Below are 15,360 nucleotides of genomic sequence, written 5' to 3'. Positions count from 1 at the left end.
CCTTCCCTTTTTTTTACAATGAAGTGAAACAGTAATTTTAAACTTTTTTGTTTGTTTTGTTTTGTTTCATAGGGTTTTTTTAATTTGGTTGTTTCTCTTGTCTTAGAATTCTTTTCAAAACAGTATCTCAGGTTGAATAAAGTAGCCTTTAACAGAAGTATCCACAAATGTATGTGGCAGGATTTAAGCTGACATACACATTTTTACGTATTTGACCATAAAATTTTCTGTAGCAGCATTTACTTGATTGAGGCCTTTGGATTTCAGACATTTACTATTTTCTACAGTGTACAGAAAGTTTGTTTTGTAATAGAAAGTCTCATTGAATTTCCATAACGTTACTTATTGAAATGCGTAAAATGTTTCCAGTATTACACATCTCAAAACACTTTCTTCACTGTGGCAAAAACACCAACAGAAATATGCAAAGGTGCCTAGCTAGGAACTGATTGATGGGATGCTTGGGCCTGAATTTAGCCGTGCCGTAAATGAGTACGCTCCGGATCCCTCCTGCAGTCTCCTTACTGTGGGTGGTGTTTTTGCCTACTCCTGTGGAATATTAAGCAAAATGTTTCTGTAGCTAGCAGTTTATAGTAGACCCTGAAATAAACAAGTGTGTATTCAAAAGAGGAGGACATATACATGGCTTTGTGGAGCTCTCAACCCCGTAAGAGTGTGCCTATAGGTAGGAATGAAGAGGAACTAGCAGAAAAATACTTTTTTTGGAATCTGAAGTTTATATTTTTATTTTCAGTTGGGAATGGGACTGTAATTGAGACCTGTCTATGTAATTTGTTGTTCTATTTTTCGAACTACATAGAGTGCCAGAGAATGAATCAAACTCTCTGTCAAGAAAATTCAGCAAGTTTGGATCCATAGGTTATAAACATCGGTACAGGTAAATTCATTTCACTGTTTAAACTTCAGTTTGTTCCTTCTTCATTCCTTCTTTTATCCTCTTCAATGAAAAAGAAAAACCCCACCCAGACTGTGACTCAGAGCAGTTCTGACAAAGCATGAATCAGGGTCATTTTAGCAGACTCCCTTTGGAAGTCTGACAGTTTGTGAATAAATGTGGGTTACTTCTCGTTCTCCAGATCCCCAAAGTTAGTTTGGGCCTGCTGTAGCCCATAGTGAAAGTGCAGGCAGCTTTGGCAATGCTTTAAGTCAAAATCTCCGTGTAAGCTGTGAAATTACGTTCATGTCCTAAACGGTTTTCCTGAAACCTGGGAAATACCAGGAAAAGGAGAATGTTGCTCCCACCTTTCTTCCAGAAATTAGCAAAGGGTTGGTGCAAGGAAGTGTATGAAGTCTGTAATTGTGATGCCCTTCTTTATAGCTGCAATTGAGCGAGGGTTCTCGATCCTAATGGTTGTACTTAATCCTGTAACAGTACTGCTGGTGCAGTGCTGTTGATTCAAGAATAAAAGTGAGGGCAGGCCTGAAAGGAAGTGTGAATATCTTTTTTAACTGGAATAGCTGGGAATTTTGGGTAAGCATTCAAGAGTGCAAGCTCTAAAAGATGCAGTAACTTCAGACTAAGGGTATATAGTTAGGACTTGGTCTCAACTTTAGCCTGAATTGGGAGGGAGAGTAGGTTAAATATCTAGTTGCTGTGTTGTCACAAAGAACTAGCAGATAAAGGATGTAGTTAAAATTGTAAGATGTCAGAAGCCCAGTAGTTTTTACTGAGTTTTACTGAGACTTTATGTTTTTAAGTCTGTTGTCCTCAGTTAGTCAGAATTCACCCTTGGATGTAAGATCTCATTTGTAAGATAGGTGTTGCCAACGGAGAGATGACTGTATGAGTTCTGAGTCTGAGCTCATGTGACTGAATCTAGACTGTGTCCAGCAAGGATCACTGGTGTGTTTCTGTCCCGTCTTCTCTCTTCTTCAGAGTATTTCATAGTAGTTAAGATCATTTGGGTTACCATATTATCTGGCATGATCCTTACTGTAGGCAGGGGAATGATTGTACTGCCTTTCGGATTTCTAGTTGGATCCAGACCCACATTATCCCATCTGTAAAAATGGATAGGAGTTCTGGATTCCAGACTGTGGATCACAGTTTCCTCTGTTGGACCATTTTGGCAGATTGGAGCAGGGCACTGGTGCTGTGACAGAGAAAGTTTTGTCCTGACCAGGACATTAACATTTTTTTAAAAACATACCATGAAGTACTTAATTACATTTATGTTATTCCTGCTGGTGGTGTATTTAAGTTCTTCCTTTTTTAATCAGTTTCAAGGGTAATATGTGATACGACTTGCCATGTTGGGATGATGGTCATTACTGGCAGCTATGTTTATAATGTCAGTTTTGTCTAGAAAACATGAAAGTATGTATTTTCCTTCTAATATGAACTGTTCCCTATTTTGCTGCAGTGATTCTTGAGAACTCCCCCTGACCTGAGTTGATGTTCTAGGAAATGTGGGTTGTGACATCTAGTTGCACCCTATTGGTTATACAGCATTAATGATAAATAGTTAATAGTCAATTGATGATTGACACGTTAACTTTTTTCTTAAAATTCAGAGCAGCAGTAACAGCATTTACGTGTGCTTTGCTTTATCTATCAGGGTTGATTTTCTCCCCTCTTTACCTTTCGTCCCTGTTTAGCAGCAAAAGCAGTGACACTGTTGTGTGTATCTGTACACATCTCTAGCTCTAAAATATGGTTGCATTTGACTGTGCATGTGTGGGGACCATTACTATCTTTTCGGTTTTTAATTTTCTACTTCTCATTAGGTGGTGAACAGTCAGGAAAGCAATTTCCTTCTCCTAAAATCAGATGCTTTAGTTAATACATGGAGGTGTTAGTGTTCATGGAAGGTCTTATCCGCAGATGTTTTGTCAAAACTGCTTCTGGAATTTGCAAGACTGGCATGGTTGCCAATGAGCAGGAGTACTTTCTGGCTAACTTATGAAAAAAAGAAAAAAACCATTAAACTGGTCAAAAATCAGCATTACTGTGATGTAATTTTGGATTTTTTTTCCCTTTAAATTATTTTACAGATTTTGAGAAGATAAAAAATTCTGCAGTGTTGGTTGGGGCTATTGGTGAAAATGCAACCCATATTTAGTGGAGGTATTCGCACAACTCAGAAAATCTACATATGTGATGGCTGTGTGGTTGCTTGGCACTTGCTAGTAACAATACGTATTTCCTTCTATGTCTTTGAACTACAGGTGCTCAAGCAACTGGCAGTTAATAGTACCAATTGCTTCTCTTATGTATAAATTTCCATAAGCAAACACAGAATTTTGGGGAGGAATACAACGCATGCTTTGCAGTTTTGTTATGAACACTATATTCTACTTAGTCACATGGAAAGGAACATTACAATGAGCATAAAAGAATTTGTTTAAACTTACTTAAACTTATTTAAGTTGTGCAATGAATAAGAGCATTACTATAAATGGGAATCAGGACTTCCGCACAGTTTATTATCATTTGGGCCTGTACTAGTGAGACTCCTTTATTACAGCTTGCTTTGCATGCTGTTTTCCATGCTCTTTAGGTTGTCATTGTACATGGCAGAGAAGTAGGCCTCTTACTGACTTGAACTGAGCAATGTTAAGTATGTATTTTCCTGAGGTGAAAACTTAGAAGAAGAATTCAGTAAGTAAGCAAATAACTTAAAATCGTATGTTAGAATATTTGAGGTTACAAAAGGTCACATTGTTTTTTCCTATTCCTAATAAACCAGCATTTTGTTTTAGTTGCTCTGCTCCTCTTGAAAATGGCAAATGTAGAAGAGGTTGGCACAGTCTGTTGATGATTCTACCAATGCCTGATTCAAAACTATTAAAGTCAAGGCAGTGCTACTTAGCAGAACCAGAGCTGGGATGAGATGTGAAAAGCAAATAAAAACATGCTGCCCAAACCCCATGCGTTTTTGGTGGGGGGGTTTTTTTTGGTTGTTTTTTTTTTTTTTTTTCCTCAGCCTAAGGATCCTTTATATGATAAATTTCCAAGTGTTTTCTCATGGTTTCCTTGTGTTTTCAAGTGTCAGAACATCTTTGCAAATGACCAGAGACCCTTCTGTGCAGCTCCCGCGGCCTGACCAATGCATTGAAAGAAGTCGCAGCAAGACTTACCCCAAAAGAACCCAACAGACAGGTAAGTCCTTCTCTACTGGGCCTGTGCAGAGGTGTCTTCTTTAGTCGTTAGTTCATTTAGTTTTTGAGATGTGACTCAGAACTGCTGCAGTGTCCTTAAGTTTCTCTCAGAATGGATTCTTTCATTTGCCTCAGGTCAGTCTTTATACCTGGCATTAACTGGATCTACAAACTCTAACTTTGTAGGTAAAAGAGATGGTGTGGATCAAACATAATTAAACCCCATTTCTGTAGGTCTAATGCAAAGCATGAAAGGGAAATTTGAAAACAGGCAGTGAGTACTTGTTCTATTCAGCAGTCTTGTCTCTCTCTAAAGTATTTTATACCTTCATTGGTATTCCATTTTTCCAGCTGCTTGACCCAAGGTGTCTGTACCATACATCCTCTTCCCAGTTCAAGGGCAGTATCCCTTTATTTTGATATTAAGTGGAGCAAAAGTTAGTGAGATGCCCTCTGCAATTTTAACATCCTTCAGATGTGTGAGCTGCAAATCTATTCTGCATGCTGAAGATGCTTGGGAATGCAGCTTCAAGGGAAGCTGGAAGTTTTTACAGATGTTAGAGGAAACATGCAAGACTAAACACGGATCACAGGAGTCACACCCAGAATAATGGGTGCTTCCTGAAATACAGTAATAGAGGCAAAAAGCTTTACTAAACTCAAGCAGCAGTTCCATATGTGACTATGTGTGTATGCTTAGCTTCATCTATGAAAGCAGTCACATGGATTTCAGTCGAACTTATGCATGGAGTTAAGTATATATGTAGTTTGTTAGCAATTGGAGAAAAAAACTTGTCTGGCCTTTAAAATGTAAGCAGGTTTCTCTTTCTCATGGGCTAATACAGCATTATAAACTTCTGAGGGTCACCATTTTAAAAAGGGAGCAGGTATATATATATATATGTGGAAACTTGCCATGTTTATTCTGGATGCTGTCTAACAAAGTTAGTTTAGTTTAGTTTTATTTTGTTTCTCATGTGTTGCCAGTAATGGGACTAGCCACAGCAGTGGTTTAGGGGGCAGTTACATGAACCAGTAGCTACGAAAGCATGGCTGTAGCATGTGCAGTCTTCATTGCCTCTATTGTAAGGTATGTGTAAAGTTGCTACAGCCTCTAACCTCTGGCATTTCATTAAAGTGTTTTCCCTTGTTCCTTGTCTTTGTATACATGCTCTGGTGTTATGAATAGTTACATAGTATATGGTTGGTTGTTTTTTTTTTTTTTCCTGTCACCTGAAGATAGGGGTTACCTCTCTTTTGCAGAGCTGAGTGGCTAATGTTTGTCTCACTGGTTCATTAAAATATGCTCATGTAATTAGGACTGCAGCCACCTGGTGAACTCTGGGTTAAGAGTTGAACTAGATGTGAAGACAATTGCAGAAAATCTATACTTTAATGTTTTCAGTAAATATATTTGTGCTTTAAGAGAGGGATTGATGGAGATGATACTGTGAACAGAGAAAAAGCAGCTTTCTTGTGTAAAAGCCACTGATTGACTCCCCTGATGGGATAGACAGTGCAGGCAGTTTGGATTTAGCATGGCAGATTGTTTTCCTAGAATCCAGATTACAGTGGTTTTAGATGCAGTAACCTCCCTTTTGTCGTTTGCTTAGTATGCTTCACATCTCAGGTATTCTATGGTTAGTGTAAAAATCGGATCAGGAAACTTCAATGGCTGTGCAACCAATGTTTTTATATTGGTGTGCTTTTTGTTTTGCCCTTTTTATTTTGTGTATGTTTAGGTTGGTGTTTAGTTGGAGAAGTGTGTTTTTGTTTTGTTCTGTAAAGTCTTAGATGTGAGATATGCATAGTTTGTTTTGCTTGCTTATTTCCTGTATTTCATTTCCACTGAGGGGGAATTACAGTTGCATTTTGTTCTGATTGCGAATTGTAAACTCAGTGTTGGAACAGGATGTCTCATTATTCTGTTTTACCCTCTTAGGGCAGGACTGGTAATGTTCAGCTTTTGCAACAACGTGTCGTGTGAAGGCATTCATTATTTTGGCTAAATTCTGCCTGTGAAAAGCTTCTTGGGAATGTCTCTTCTGGGCAAACACTGATGTGACCAGACGTTACTGTAGGTCTGAGTTTATTCAGTAGTTAAAAACATTGCTTAGGGTTTGTTGTTCGGTAGCTGATGACTTGTCTCTGACTTGCACACAGGGTAGTTGTATAAACTAGTGTAAAGTATGTGCTACCATTCTGATTTAAAAGCCAGGCTGAGAATTGGGAACAGGTATTAAAATTACAGTACTATCTGTATTGTATCACAGGCAGTCACAGTCCCTGCCCTGATTAACTTACATATTGCCACTAACTTACATATTACCCCATACCCTGCTTTGCGAACCTCAGTCACGGTAGCTAGAACCATTGGTTGGCTCATTCAAAGTCTCAAATCTTTTCCCAGAAAATAGAGATGGGGTTTGAAAGTTAAATTTTAGAATTGGGATAGTTTTATCTATTTACTTATTTATTTACCTTGAGCCTTACACTTTAAATTTATTTTAAATCCTAGGTTTTGTAAAAGGATGGATGTGACTGATACTGCATTTCATGTGTGTGGTGCGAGATGCACAAACCCTTGAGGCTACAGGATTGGAAACTAGTTTGGCAAATAAAAGTTATCACAGAGAAGGTATTGCTAGTGTAGGCATATGGAACTCCATTAATTTTTATAGGCTTTTAGTAGCACACAGTGCAAAGCATGAGCTATTCTTGTATGTTTTCCTTTTGATCATACTATCTACTGCTTTCATGAATAGATTTAAATACAAACAGTACTTTCAGATAACATCAGTGAAATGGCTTTAGTTGATAAACAGGCATGACAAGTTAATTAGCTTGCCAGTCTCCTGAGGTTTTGGACATTTGTGTTTTTGAAAATGTAATGGTCTGTTTAAATTGAATGCACAAATCAGAATCAAGATGGTTGTAAAGGGGAATCAAACTGTGCGTTCATCTTACTGGGAAAGTTCAGTGCAGTGAATGCTGACAGCAGCAACTGGGAATACTTGCTACAAATGAGATGTTCAAGATTCCTGGCTATCTGTGGTATTTTTGAGAGTCCTGTTACCTTTGTATACAACAAAAAGTGGCAAAGTTAGGTTACTGCAATGTGGTTTGTGTCTGGACAGTTGTTCTGAAGTCTATTCTTTTATGTTAGGGATGCTGTATCATACAGAGTTGTATGTTGGTAAACAGTACCGTAGTTAGTAAAAGATACATGAAGTGGAACATAGGTAAAGACAATTGTCACAGTTTCTGTAAGTGTGGACAGAAAGTTCCTAATTAAGCTAGTCATTTGCTCAACAGAATTGTACAGCAAAATCTTATTTTTTAAAAAGCAAAGCAAAGGTCCTCATTGTGGGCAGCGGTGGAGTCAAACACAGCTAGTATGAGGTTTTGTCTGAGTAGAAACCTGTTTTGTATTTCTGTATTTATTTGTATCTCTGCCTTTGTGTGTAAGTCATGGTATGTTGTCTTTTGTTTTCTGCTTCTGTTTTGTTTTTGACTGCTGGCATCCTTCTAGAGGTCAGAGGAAGAATTTTTGTGTAGTCTTCCATGGCCTTAATGAAGATTGGTGATTCTTTTTCTGATCATTTTCTGATCCACATTAATTGAAGAAAGTTTTTCATTAAGTAATTCTGAATATATTACCAAGCAGGTCCTAGTGGCAGTGTAGCAATTGCTTCGTTCCTGAAAACAGAAAGTAATAGTCCTTCAGTGAGTCTGGAGCATGGGTTGTATCTCACTGTGTAAAATAGAGGATTCAATGAGAATGCCAAAACTTTCATTTCCTTTCTGAGAATCTGTGCCCATTCTGCATTTCCTTCTTCAGAATATTCCACATTCTTCCTAATGCGTATGCTTTTATAAACAACAAAAAATGCTTTGAAGGAGCAAATACTGTACAAGACAGGACCCAAGCTGCTCCCCTCCTGTGCCAGGCATTAGTCTGAAAAACTTAAGTGGGGAAAGGAGTAAACTACATAATGAAAAGTAGTAAAGTCAGGCACCTAAAGAGCTTGGCTGAGTTGCTTCAGCAAAGGTGACAAAGGCCACTTGAGACCCTCTGTAGCATATGAAGCATCTGCAGAAGACTAGCAGATTTAACCTGCAGGAAAGGCAATTGATGGCCAGACAAGATGCCTTAGGATATCTCAAATACATGTGCTGAAGTAGAGGAAAGTCCAGATACTTTATATGTCAAAGGATTGATATGGAAAATTGAGGGGGATAGTGGAAATCTTTCTCTGAGATTGTAGAGAAAGCTTACAATGCAAAATCTCATCACAGTTTAAGATGTTAAGATGTTTTATCCAAGCAAAAGGGCTTTGAGTTTATAACACTATATTAACAACACTATGATGTTGCTTCCTTGCCCCGGGGGACATGATACTTACTTGTTAGCAGTCTTACAGGCTTCAGTCAATCTGTTTCATTATCTTCATGAACATGCTCAGAATATATCCTGTTCAGAGCTAGTATACATCATCAGTGGTGTTGCTTTGTTGTTTTAGTTAGCAGTCGTTTCTGGAGGTGGTAACAATTTTGTAAGAAACGACCAAAATTGCTGGTTATATGGAAAGATAATGTGTGATCTGAAGAAAAATTACAGACTAATATTAACATCACACCATGGAAACTAAAATCAAAGTGCCAGTAGGACAAACGTGTATTGATGATTAATATACTACTGCATAACAAGCTGAACAGAACAGTTCGCTTTTTATTCATGATACTGGACAAATACATCTGTAGAGCATAATATTATCATGTGACTTTGACTTAAATCCAATGTAAAATACACAGATCCCCTTTACCCTCAGTGCTCCTCAATCTTGAATATCCAAATCTGTTTGAAGCCTGTTATATGAGGGCTCAAAAAGAGGGGAAAGTGCACGTTCCTCCTGCTTCTTCAGATTCCTTTCCATGGAGCAGGTGGGGACTGCAGTGCCGACACTGCAAAAAGTAGAGTCAAAATGGAAAATGTTTTGCACAAAATTGGAAACTAGTCAGACAATTTTCAAATATTGGCTGAAAGTTTCTGACTCACTGAAACTGATGCTTAGCTTTCTCTGTCAGAGTATTATTTGTTATTGTCTCTCTCTATTTACATTATTAATTTCATAATCCATTGATTTATAGTTATTATTTTCCTGGTCATAACTTAGGATATATTTGTGTTGTGTTGTGCTGTGTTGCTACATCAATTTAAAATGGTTTCTGAGAACATGCTTTACTATCTAATCTAACAATCGTTTTGGAGGCTATAGTTATTGCAGTGGGGATCCCCAAACTTTTTCTTAGCCTGTATTCTACTCATGCTTTTCTTCTTATTGTTGACTAAGCAGAGAATTCTTTTCTGGTGGCAATGTCATAGACTCAGTTTGAGAACAGTAGCTTTAAACCACTTTGTTTTATGTGCAAGACTAATGAATTCCCACATGTTAAGCACGTTAAAATTTCTTAGGAGGGTAAGACATAAAAGTGTGATCTTTATACAACCTTAGTAAGTAGTGCGTGTACCAGATGTCTTGTGTATGATTTTATCTCTCATGCTGCACTGTGTTCAGTATGTGATTATACTGAATAGGGGTGCAAGATATTTGCTACAGGACTGTTCTGTGTTTGGGTTTTTTTTCCAGGATCTAAGAACATGAGCCGGATTAGCACGAATGAGGAGGATGAAGGAATTACCAAAATTATTGCACCTTCCCCAGTGAAAAGGTATGTAGACCAGCAGTTCCCTTCCAGCTTTAAAGACATTGTGTATTGTATTGGATAGAGGAACACATTTAGTAATCGTTAGTAAGAGTTTATCATGGCCTTAAGTTCAGGATCTGCTGATAAAGGTCAGAGTGTTGCCCAGTAATTAATTTTAACAAACCCTGATTTTCTAATGAACCTGGAACAGGGATTTCAGGTTGACACAGTTTTTGGAAAGCCACAAATTGGGGCAAGTTAATGGGAAAGTAAACAGACTCAGTTTTAAATATGAAAAAACAGACAATGACCCACTGGTTCTGGTCAGGATAGTTGTGTGAACTGCTTTGTGCCTCTCCCCCAGGAGCTGTAGTCTGGCTGGCAGGGCCCTCAGGGTGTAGGTCTGCCTCTGCACAGGGCAGGCACTGCTTCAGATATGTGCAGGGAAGAGCTGGGCATGGCCTCTCTTCCAGCAGTGCTGTTATTCTTGGAGTCCATTTGCTGTTGCACTATTAAATCCAGAGCAAATCTCATGAGTGTCCATGCTGATCCTTGGGAGCAGTGAATTGCCATTGCTCCTCTGAACTTGGCATGGTCTGCTGTATTTAATGCATCTTTGGTTATTACGCATATTTCAGAGAAAGAGATGAGGCTCAGATTCAGAAAGGGATTTATATCTCCACCCTTAATTTTAGGTGGAATTTGGGTGCCTGAATAAAAAAAGAGTGATTTGACAAAACAGTGAATAAAAAAGAAACCTCAGCACCTAAGTTTTTTGCTTAGTTGCCTGAACGTCTGTCTCTGCATGCCTCATACCCTGACAGGTTTTTTTGAGCTGAATAATTCTGCCCTTAACTTTCCATTGAAGCTGTGTGCTTCACATACTGGGTATGTGGACTGACCTCTGAGAAAGGATCTGAGATTTACTGCTAATTCTTGGTGAATAGTGTTTCCTATTGCCTAATGTTTAAAACAGTTGGTACAGAAAAGAATTGCTGAGTTGAATTGCTTCCTCAGTAAGAGGGAAGTTCAGTCAAAAATTCTAACTCTTAGAAGATTATACTGATCATGGGTTAGAAGAAAGATTATAATTTTGCCACTTGGTCATGTTGAAACTAGGCCATTGAGGAGAAAACAATACAAAGTTATGTACATACCTGCAGGGAAGGTGCAAAGAGGACAGTGCCAGGCTCTTGGTGCACAGTGACAGGGCCAGAAGCAACAGGCACAGACTGAAATGCAGGAGGTTCCCTCTGAACATCAGGAGGCATTCTCACTGTGAGAGTGACTGAACACAGGCTGCCCAGAGATGCTGTGGAGATAATTATCTCCAGCCCTGGAGATAATTCAGTGAGCATCTGGGAATGGACCTGGGCCACTGGCTCCGAGTGGCTGTGCTTAAGCTGAGGTTTGGATAAAGTGATTTCCAGAGGTCCCTGCCAACCCCAACGATTTTGTGATTTGTTAGGGGAGAGCAAGAAGTACAAAGCAAGAAGTACCTTTATTCCATAGTGCAGATAATCATACTGGGAAGGAATAATAGCCCTTTACTACAGGTTATGCTACAAATACTGTGTAGAAATTTTTAGCAATGAACAGTTAAAAAGAAATGGATAGGCCTATTGTAGAGCAAGAACCAGAATAAGGGGCTCTCAATATGGCACTTTCACGGTTTAAGTATTTAGTTTCTTACCTTTTAAACTTGACAGTTTAAAAGCAATTCACAGACAGAGTCACAGTTTTAAACAGAGCTAATCACTTCCATCAAAAGAGTGTTGGAAGTTGTTTTTCTTGCATTTAGAAATTTATTTGTTTTCCCTGTGTCTCTGCACATGTAAAACACCTTTCATGTCTGCCAGCCTTAGTGTGCATGACAGGTAGCACACATACTTTGTGGAGTGTTCATAGCTTGGTAGTTTATTCCATCCTGTGCAATTCTTGCATTAATTGTTGGTCATGTTCACAAAACAGCTTTCTGCAGCTCTTAGAAGTGGAGTTTTTGTAGTTTGACATCTCGTTCACAGCCAAGATACATAATTGGTCACTTCTGCATAAGTGGTATAAATGCAAGGTAAACCATAAACCCCCCCCAACAACAGTAATCTCACATGAAATCCAGATTCTAACCTTTTCAGGTACTTTGAATGAACTCAGTTCCTTTTGCAGCTGTATTCCTGGAGATAGTACTAGTGTCTGAAGAGCTGCCGTGCTGTAGCTCTCTACCTGTTAACTGTGTGTCTGCTCTGCATGTATAGTGGCCTAGTAATCTAGTGCAGTGAAATCACCTCCCAGGGTAATCTCTCTCTCTCTCATTTTTGTAAGATTTGAGAGCACCCTTTAATTTTCTTCAAGCACAGCTTCCATCTAAGTATTGTTCAATAGTTCATGCTATGCAAAACCAATTGGTTTTGGTAGTACAGGACAGAAAAATATTTACCTGAATTCCTGGCTTGGTCTGTAGTAGGCACGTATTTTTAAGCTTGGGAATAGATTGTATACACATTTGAGTCAATAATTAATGGATGCAGTGTGGAGAAAACTATTTGCCTGATAAATTGTAATTTAATTTCCCTTCCTGCTGATTTAGTATAGCTTTGCATTGTGTTAACTATGTGTGAATTAAATGATTAACTCAGTGACCAAAGGCTGAGGTTAAAAGTGAATTAGTGAGTTAATTAGCCACGATTCCTTCATAAAGCCAAGTCTGTCTCCTCCTGCTCTTGGCAAAGAACTCTGGCTTATGTCCTCTACTCTGTAAGCATCTGTAAAGGTTTTTTTTTAATAGCTTTAAGTTGCACTTGGAAAGATGTTATATTGATACGTGTAGTGGGTTGCTGTCAGTAATACTTCTCAAAGAACTTAGTGGAAATCAATGTGGCTATCTAGTTCTGTATCAGGTGAACTGCTTGTTCATGCAGAAAGCGAGCTCTCGAGCTGATGATGCATGACTAGCCAGTGGTGAGAGGATGGGTGAAAAGCATCCTTCAGCAGGAAGTCACCTTCCAGCATTTGGAGTGGCAATGAGCAGGCTGCTTTAATGGGTTGGAAGTTGTAAAACTGTGAGAATGGTAGGAATAAAGGAAGAATTGGAGCATTCTGCTGTTCCCTCCAACCATCTCCAGTAAGTATGATGGAATACTGGTCACAAAGATTAATAGGTCTCGTAAGCCAGGTGACTATCTTGACTGTCATGGTACTTTAACTTGCAGCAGTCAGTAAAGACAGCTCTTTCACATTGTCAAATCTGTTCTCGGTGTCTAGCAAAATGAAAACATATGTCATAACTGGGGCAGGAATGAGAAGAATATGCTACTCTATGAACCTGTGTTCTGACACGTTTTGAATGGTTACCACCCCTGCTGCCTTTGTTGTCCCTGTCTTAAAGAAGGCACTGTAGTCCTGAGAAAATGGTAAAGAAATATAGATAGTAAGAGTAATAAAGGGTATGTGGTGACAGAGATTAAATAGACTGTAATTTTTCACTTGGAAAAAGAGATGAAACAGTTGTTAAAAATATATTAAAAAAGTATGGGGTGAAGTTTGTGGTTAGGGAACCATCATTCATAGGGCTTTTTTTCTTTCTATAAACAAAGAACTTGTGAAGAACATGGGATGGAAGTTTTGAACCAGGTGGAATTTTTGAACTAAAATTAAATACTTGTTTGTGGCATAGTTCAATGCTAGAGCATACTGTTACCAGGCACTATTTATGCCAGAAATTAAAAATGTTCAAGTGGTGTTTCAGAAAATCCATGGAAGAAAGTTCCATCAAGTCTTATGTAGAATAAAAAGCAGATAAAGCCTCTGATTCAGTAATTGGTTAACTGCATATTGTGTAAGACTGTGAGAGCATATTGTATTTTTGCTCTATTGTTAGACGTTTCACCTAAGCATCTGCTCTTGTTCATTCTGAATGCTGCCATAATTATGAGCTTGTAGAGCCAATTTACAGGTCCTTCATTTTCTTTCCTTTTTTTTTTTTTTTTTTCCTTTTTCCTTCCAATCTCTCTTCCTAGGAGACATTAAATACTTCAACACAGCAGCTGTTTGCCTTCTTCACACAGCTACCAAATATCTGTATATTAGGGTGGGTCTCTGTAACGACTGTATGCTTTTGCGATTAATTTTTAAGAGGTCAGGGGGAGAGAACATGTGATCTATACACTTATCAGTTAAAAAAAAAAAAATAAATGTATCTGTACTTTGATTTAGCTTTAAAAAGATGAAAAATTAAAACAGCCCAGAAACACAAAGAAATAAAACAAGTGCACCATGGGAGGAAAATGGCCCACAGAGGTAAGGCAAGGCATGAAGTTCAGTACAGTGAAATGCAAGGTCCTGCACCTGGGTTGGGGCAGTCCCAGGCACAGCTACAGGTTGGGTGGAGAATTGATTCAGAGCAGCCCTGCAGAGAAGGCATCTGGGGAAGAACAACCCCATGTACCAGTACAGGTTGGGGGTTGACCTGCTGGAAAGTAGCGAAGGGGAAAGGGACCTGGGGGTCCTGGTGGATAGGAGGATGACCATGAGCCAGCAATGTGCTCTTGTGGCCAAGAAGGCAAATGGCATCTTAGGGTGCATTAGAAAGGGAGTGGTTAGTAGGTCAAGAGAGGTTCTCGTCCCCCTCTACTCAGCCTTGGTAAGGCCGCATCTGGAATATTGCGTCCAGTTCTGGGCCCCTCTGTTCAAGAAGGACAGGGAATTGCTTGAAGGAGTCCAGCGCAGAGCCACAAAGATGATTAAGGGAGTGGAACATCTCCCTTATGAGGAGAGGCTGAGGGAGCTGGGTCTCTTTAGCTTGGAGAAGAGGAGACTGAGGGGTGACCTCATCAATGTTTACAAATATGTGAAGGGTAGGTGTCAGGATGATGGAGCTAGGCTTTTTTCAGTGATATCCAGTGATAGGACAAGGGGCAATGGGTGTAAACTGGAGCATAGGAAGTTCCACGTTAACATCAGGAAGAACTTCTTTACTGTAAGAGTGACAGAGCACTGGAACAGGTTGCCCAGGGGGGTTGTGGAGTCTCCTACACTGGAGATATTCAAGGCCCGCCTGGACAAGTTCCTGTGTGATGTACTGTAGGTTACCCTGCTCTTGCAGGGGGGTTGGACTAGATGATCTTTTTAGGTCCCTTCCAACCCTTGGGATTCTGTGATTCTGTGATTCTGTGAAGGGCTTGGAGGCATTGGTTGATGAGAAACTGAACATGAGCAGGCTTCAGTGTGTGCTCGCAGCCCAGAAACCAACCGTATCCTGGGCTGCATCAAATGAAGCATGACCAGCAGGTCAGTCCTGTCCTTTTGCTCTTGTGAGACCTCACTTGCAGTACTGTGTACAGTTCTGATGTCCCCAGCCTAAGAAGGACATGGAGCTGTTGGAGCAAGTCCAGAGGAGGGCCACGAGGATGGTAAGGGGACCGGAGCATCTCCCGTATGAAGACAGGGTGAGAAAGTTGGGGCTGTCTCTGGGATGTCAGAGTGGGACTTTTCATCAGGGACTGTAGCGATAGGACAAAGGGTAATGGGTTC

The 15,360-nt window shown here is 39.5% G+C and overlaps 1 protein-coding gene across 3 annotated transcripts in view; it reads left to right on the top strand.

Moving 5' to 3' along the window:
• The window catches only part of EPB41L4A (erythrocyte membrane protein band 4.1 like 4A), a 131,782-nt gene that overhangs the window by 82,328 nt on the left and 34,094 nt on the right, over positions 1-15,360 (top strand). For all 3 annotated transcript variants that reach the window (XM_065663151.1, XM_065663153.1, XM_065663152.1), the window contains exons 11-13: positions 821-898; positions 4,011-4,123; positions 9,774-9,855. In XM_065663151.1, the coding sequence (XP_065519223.1) occupies positions 821-898; positions 4,011-4,123; positions 9,774-9,855 (273 nt within the window). The remainder of the gene's footprint in view (positions 1-820; positions 899-4,010; positions 4,124-9,773; positions 9,856-15,360) is intronic.

Source organism: Lathamus discolor, chromosome Z (assembly GCF_037157495.1).
Source record: "Lathamus discolor isolate bLatDis1 chromosome Z, bLatDis1.hap1, whole genome shotgun sequence".
Taxonomy (NCBI): domain Eukaryota; kingdom Metazoa; phylum Chordata; class Aves; order Psittaciformes; family Psittacidae; genus Lathamus; species Lathamus discolor.
Note: the sequence above shows the minus strand (reverse complement) of the source record. Positions and strands in the feature narration are given on the sequence as shown.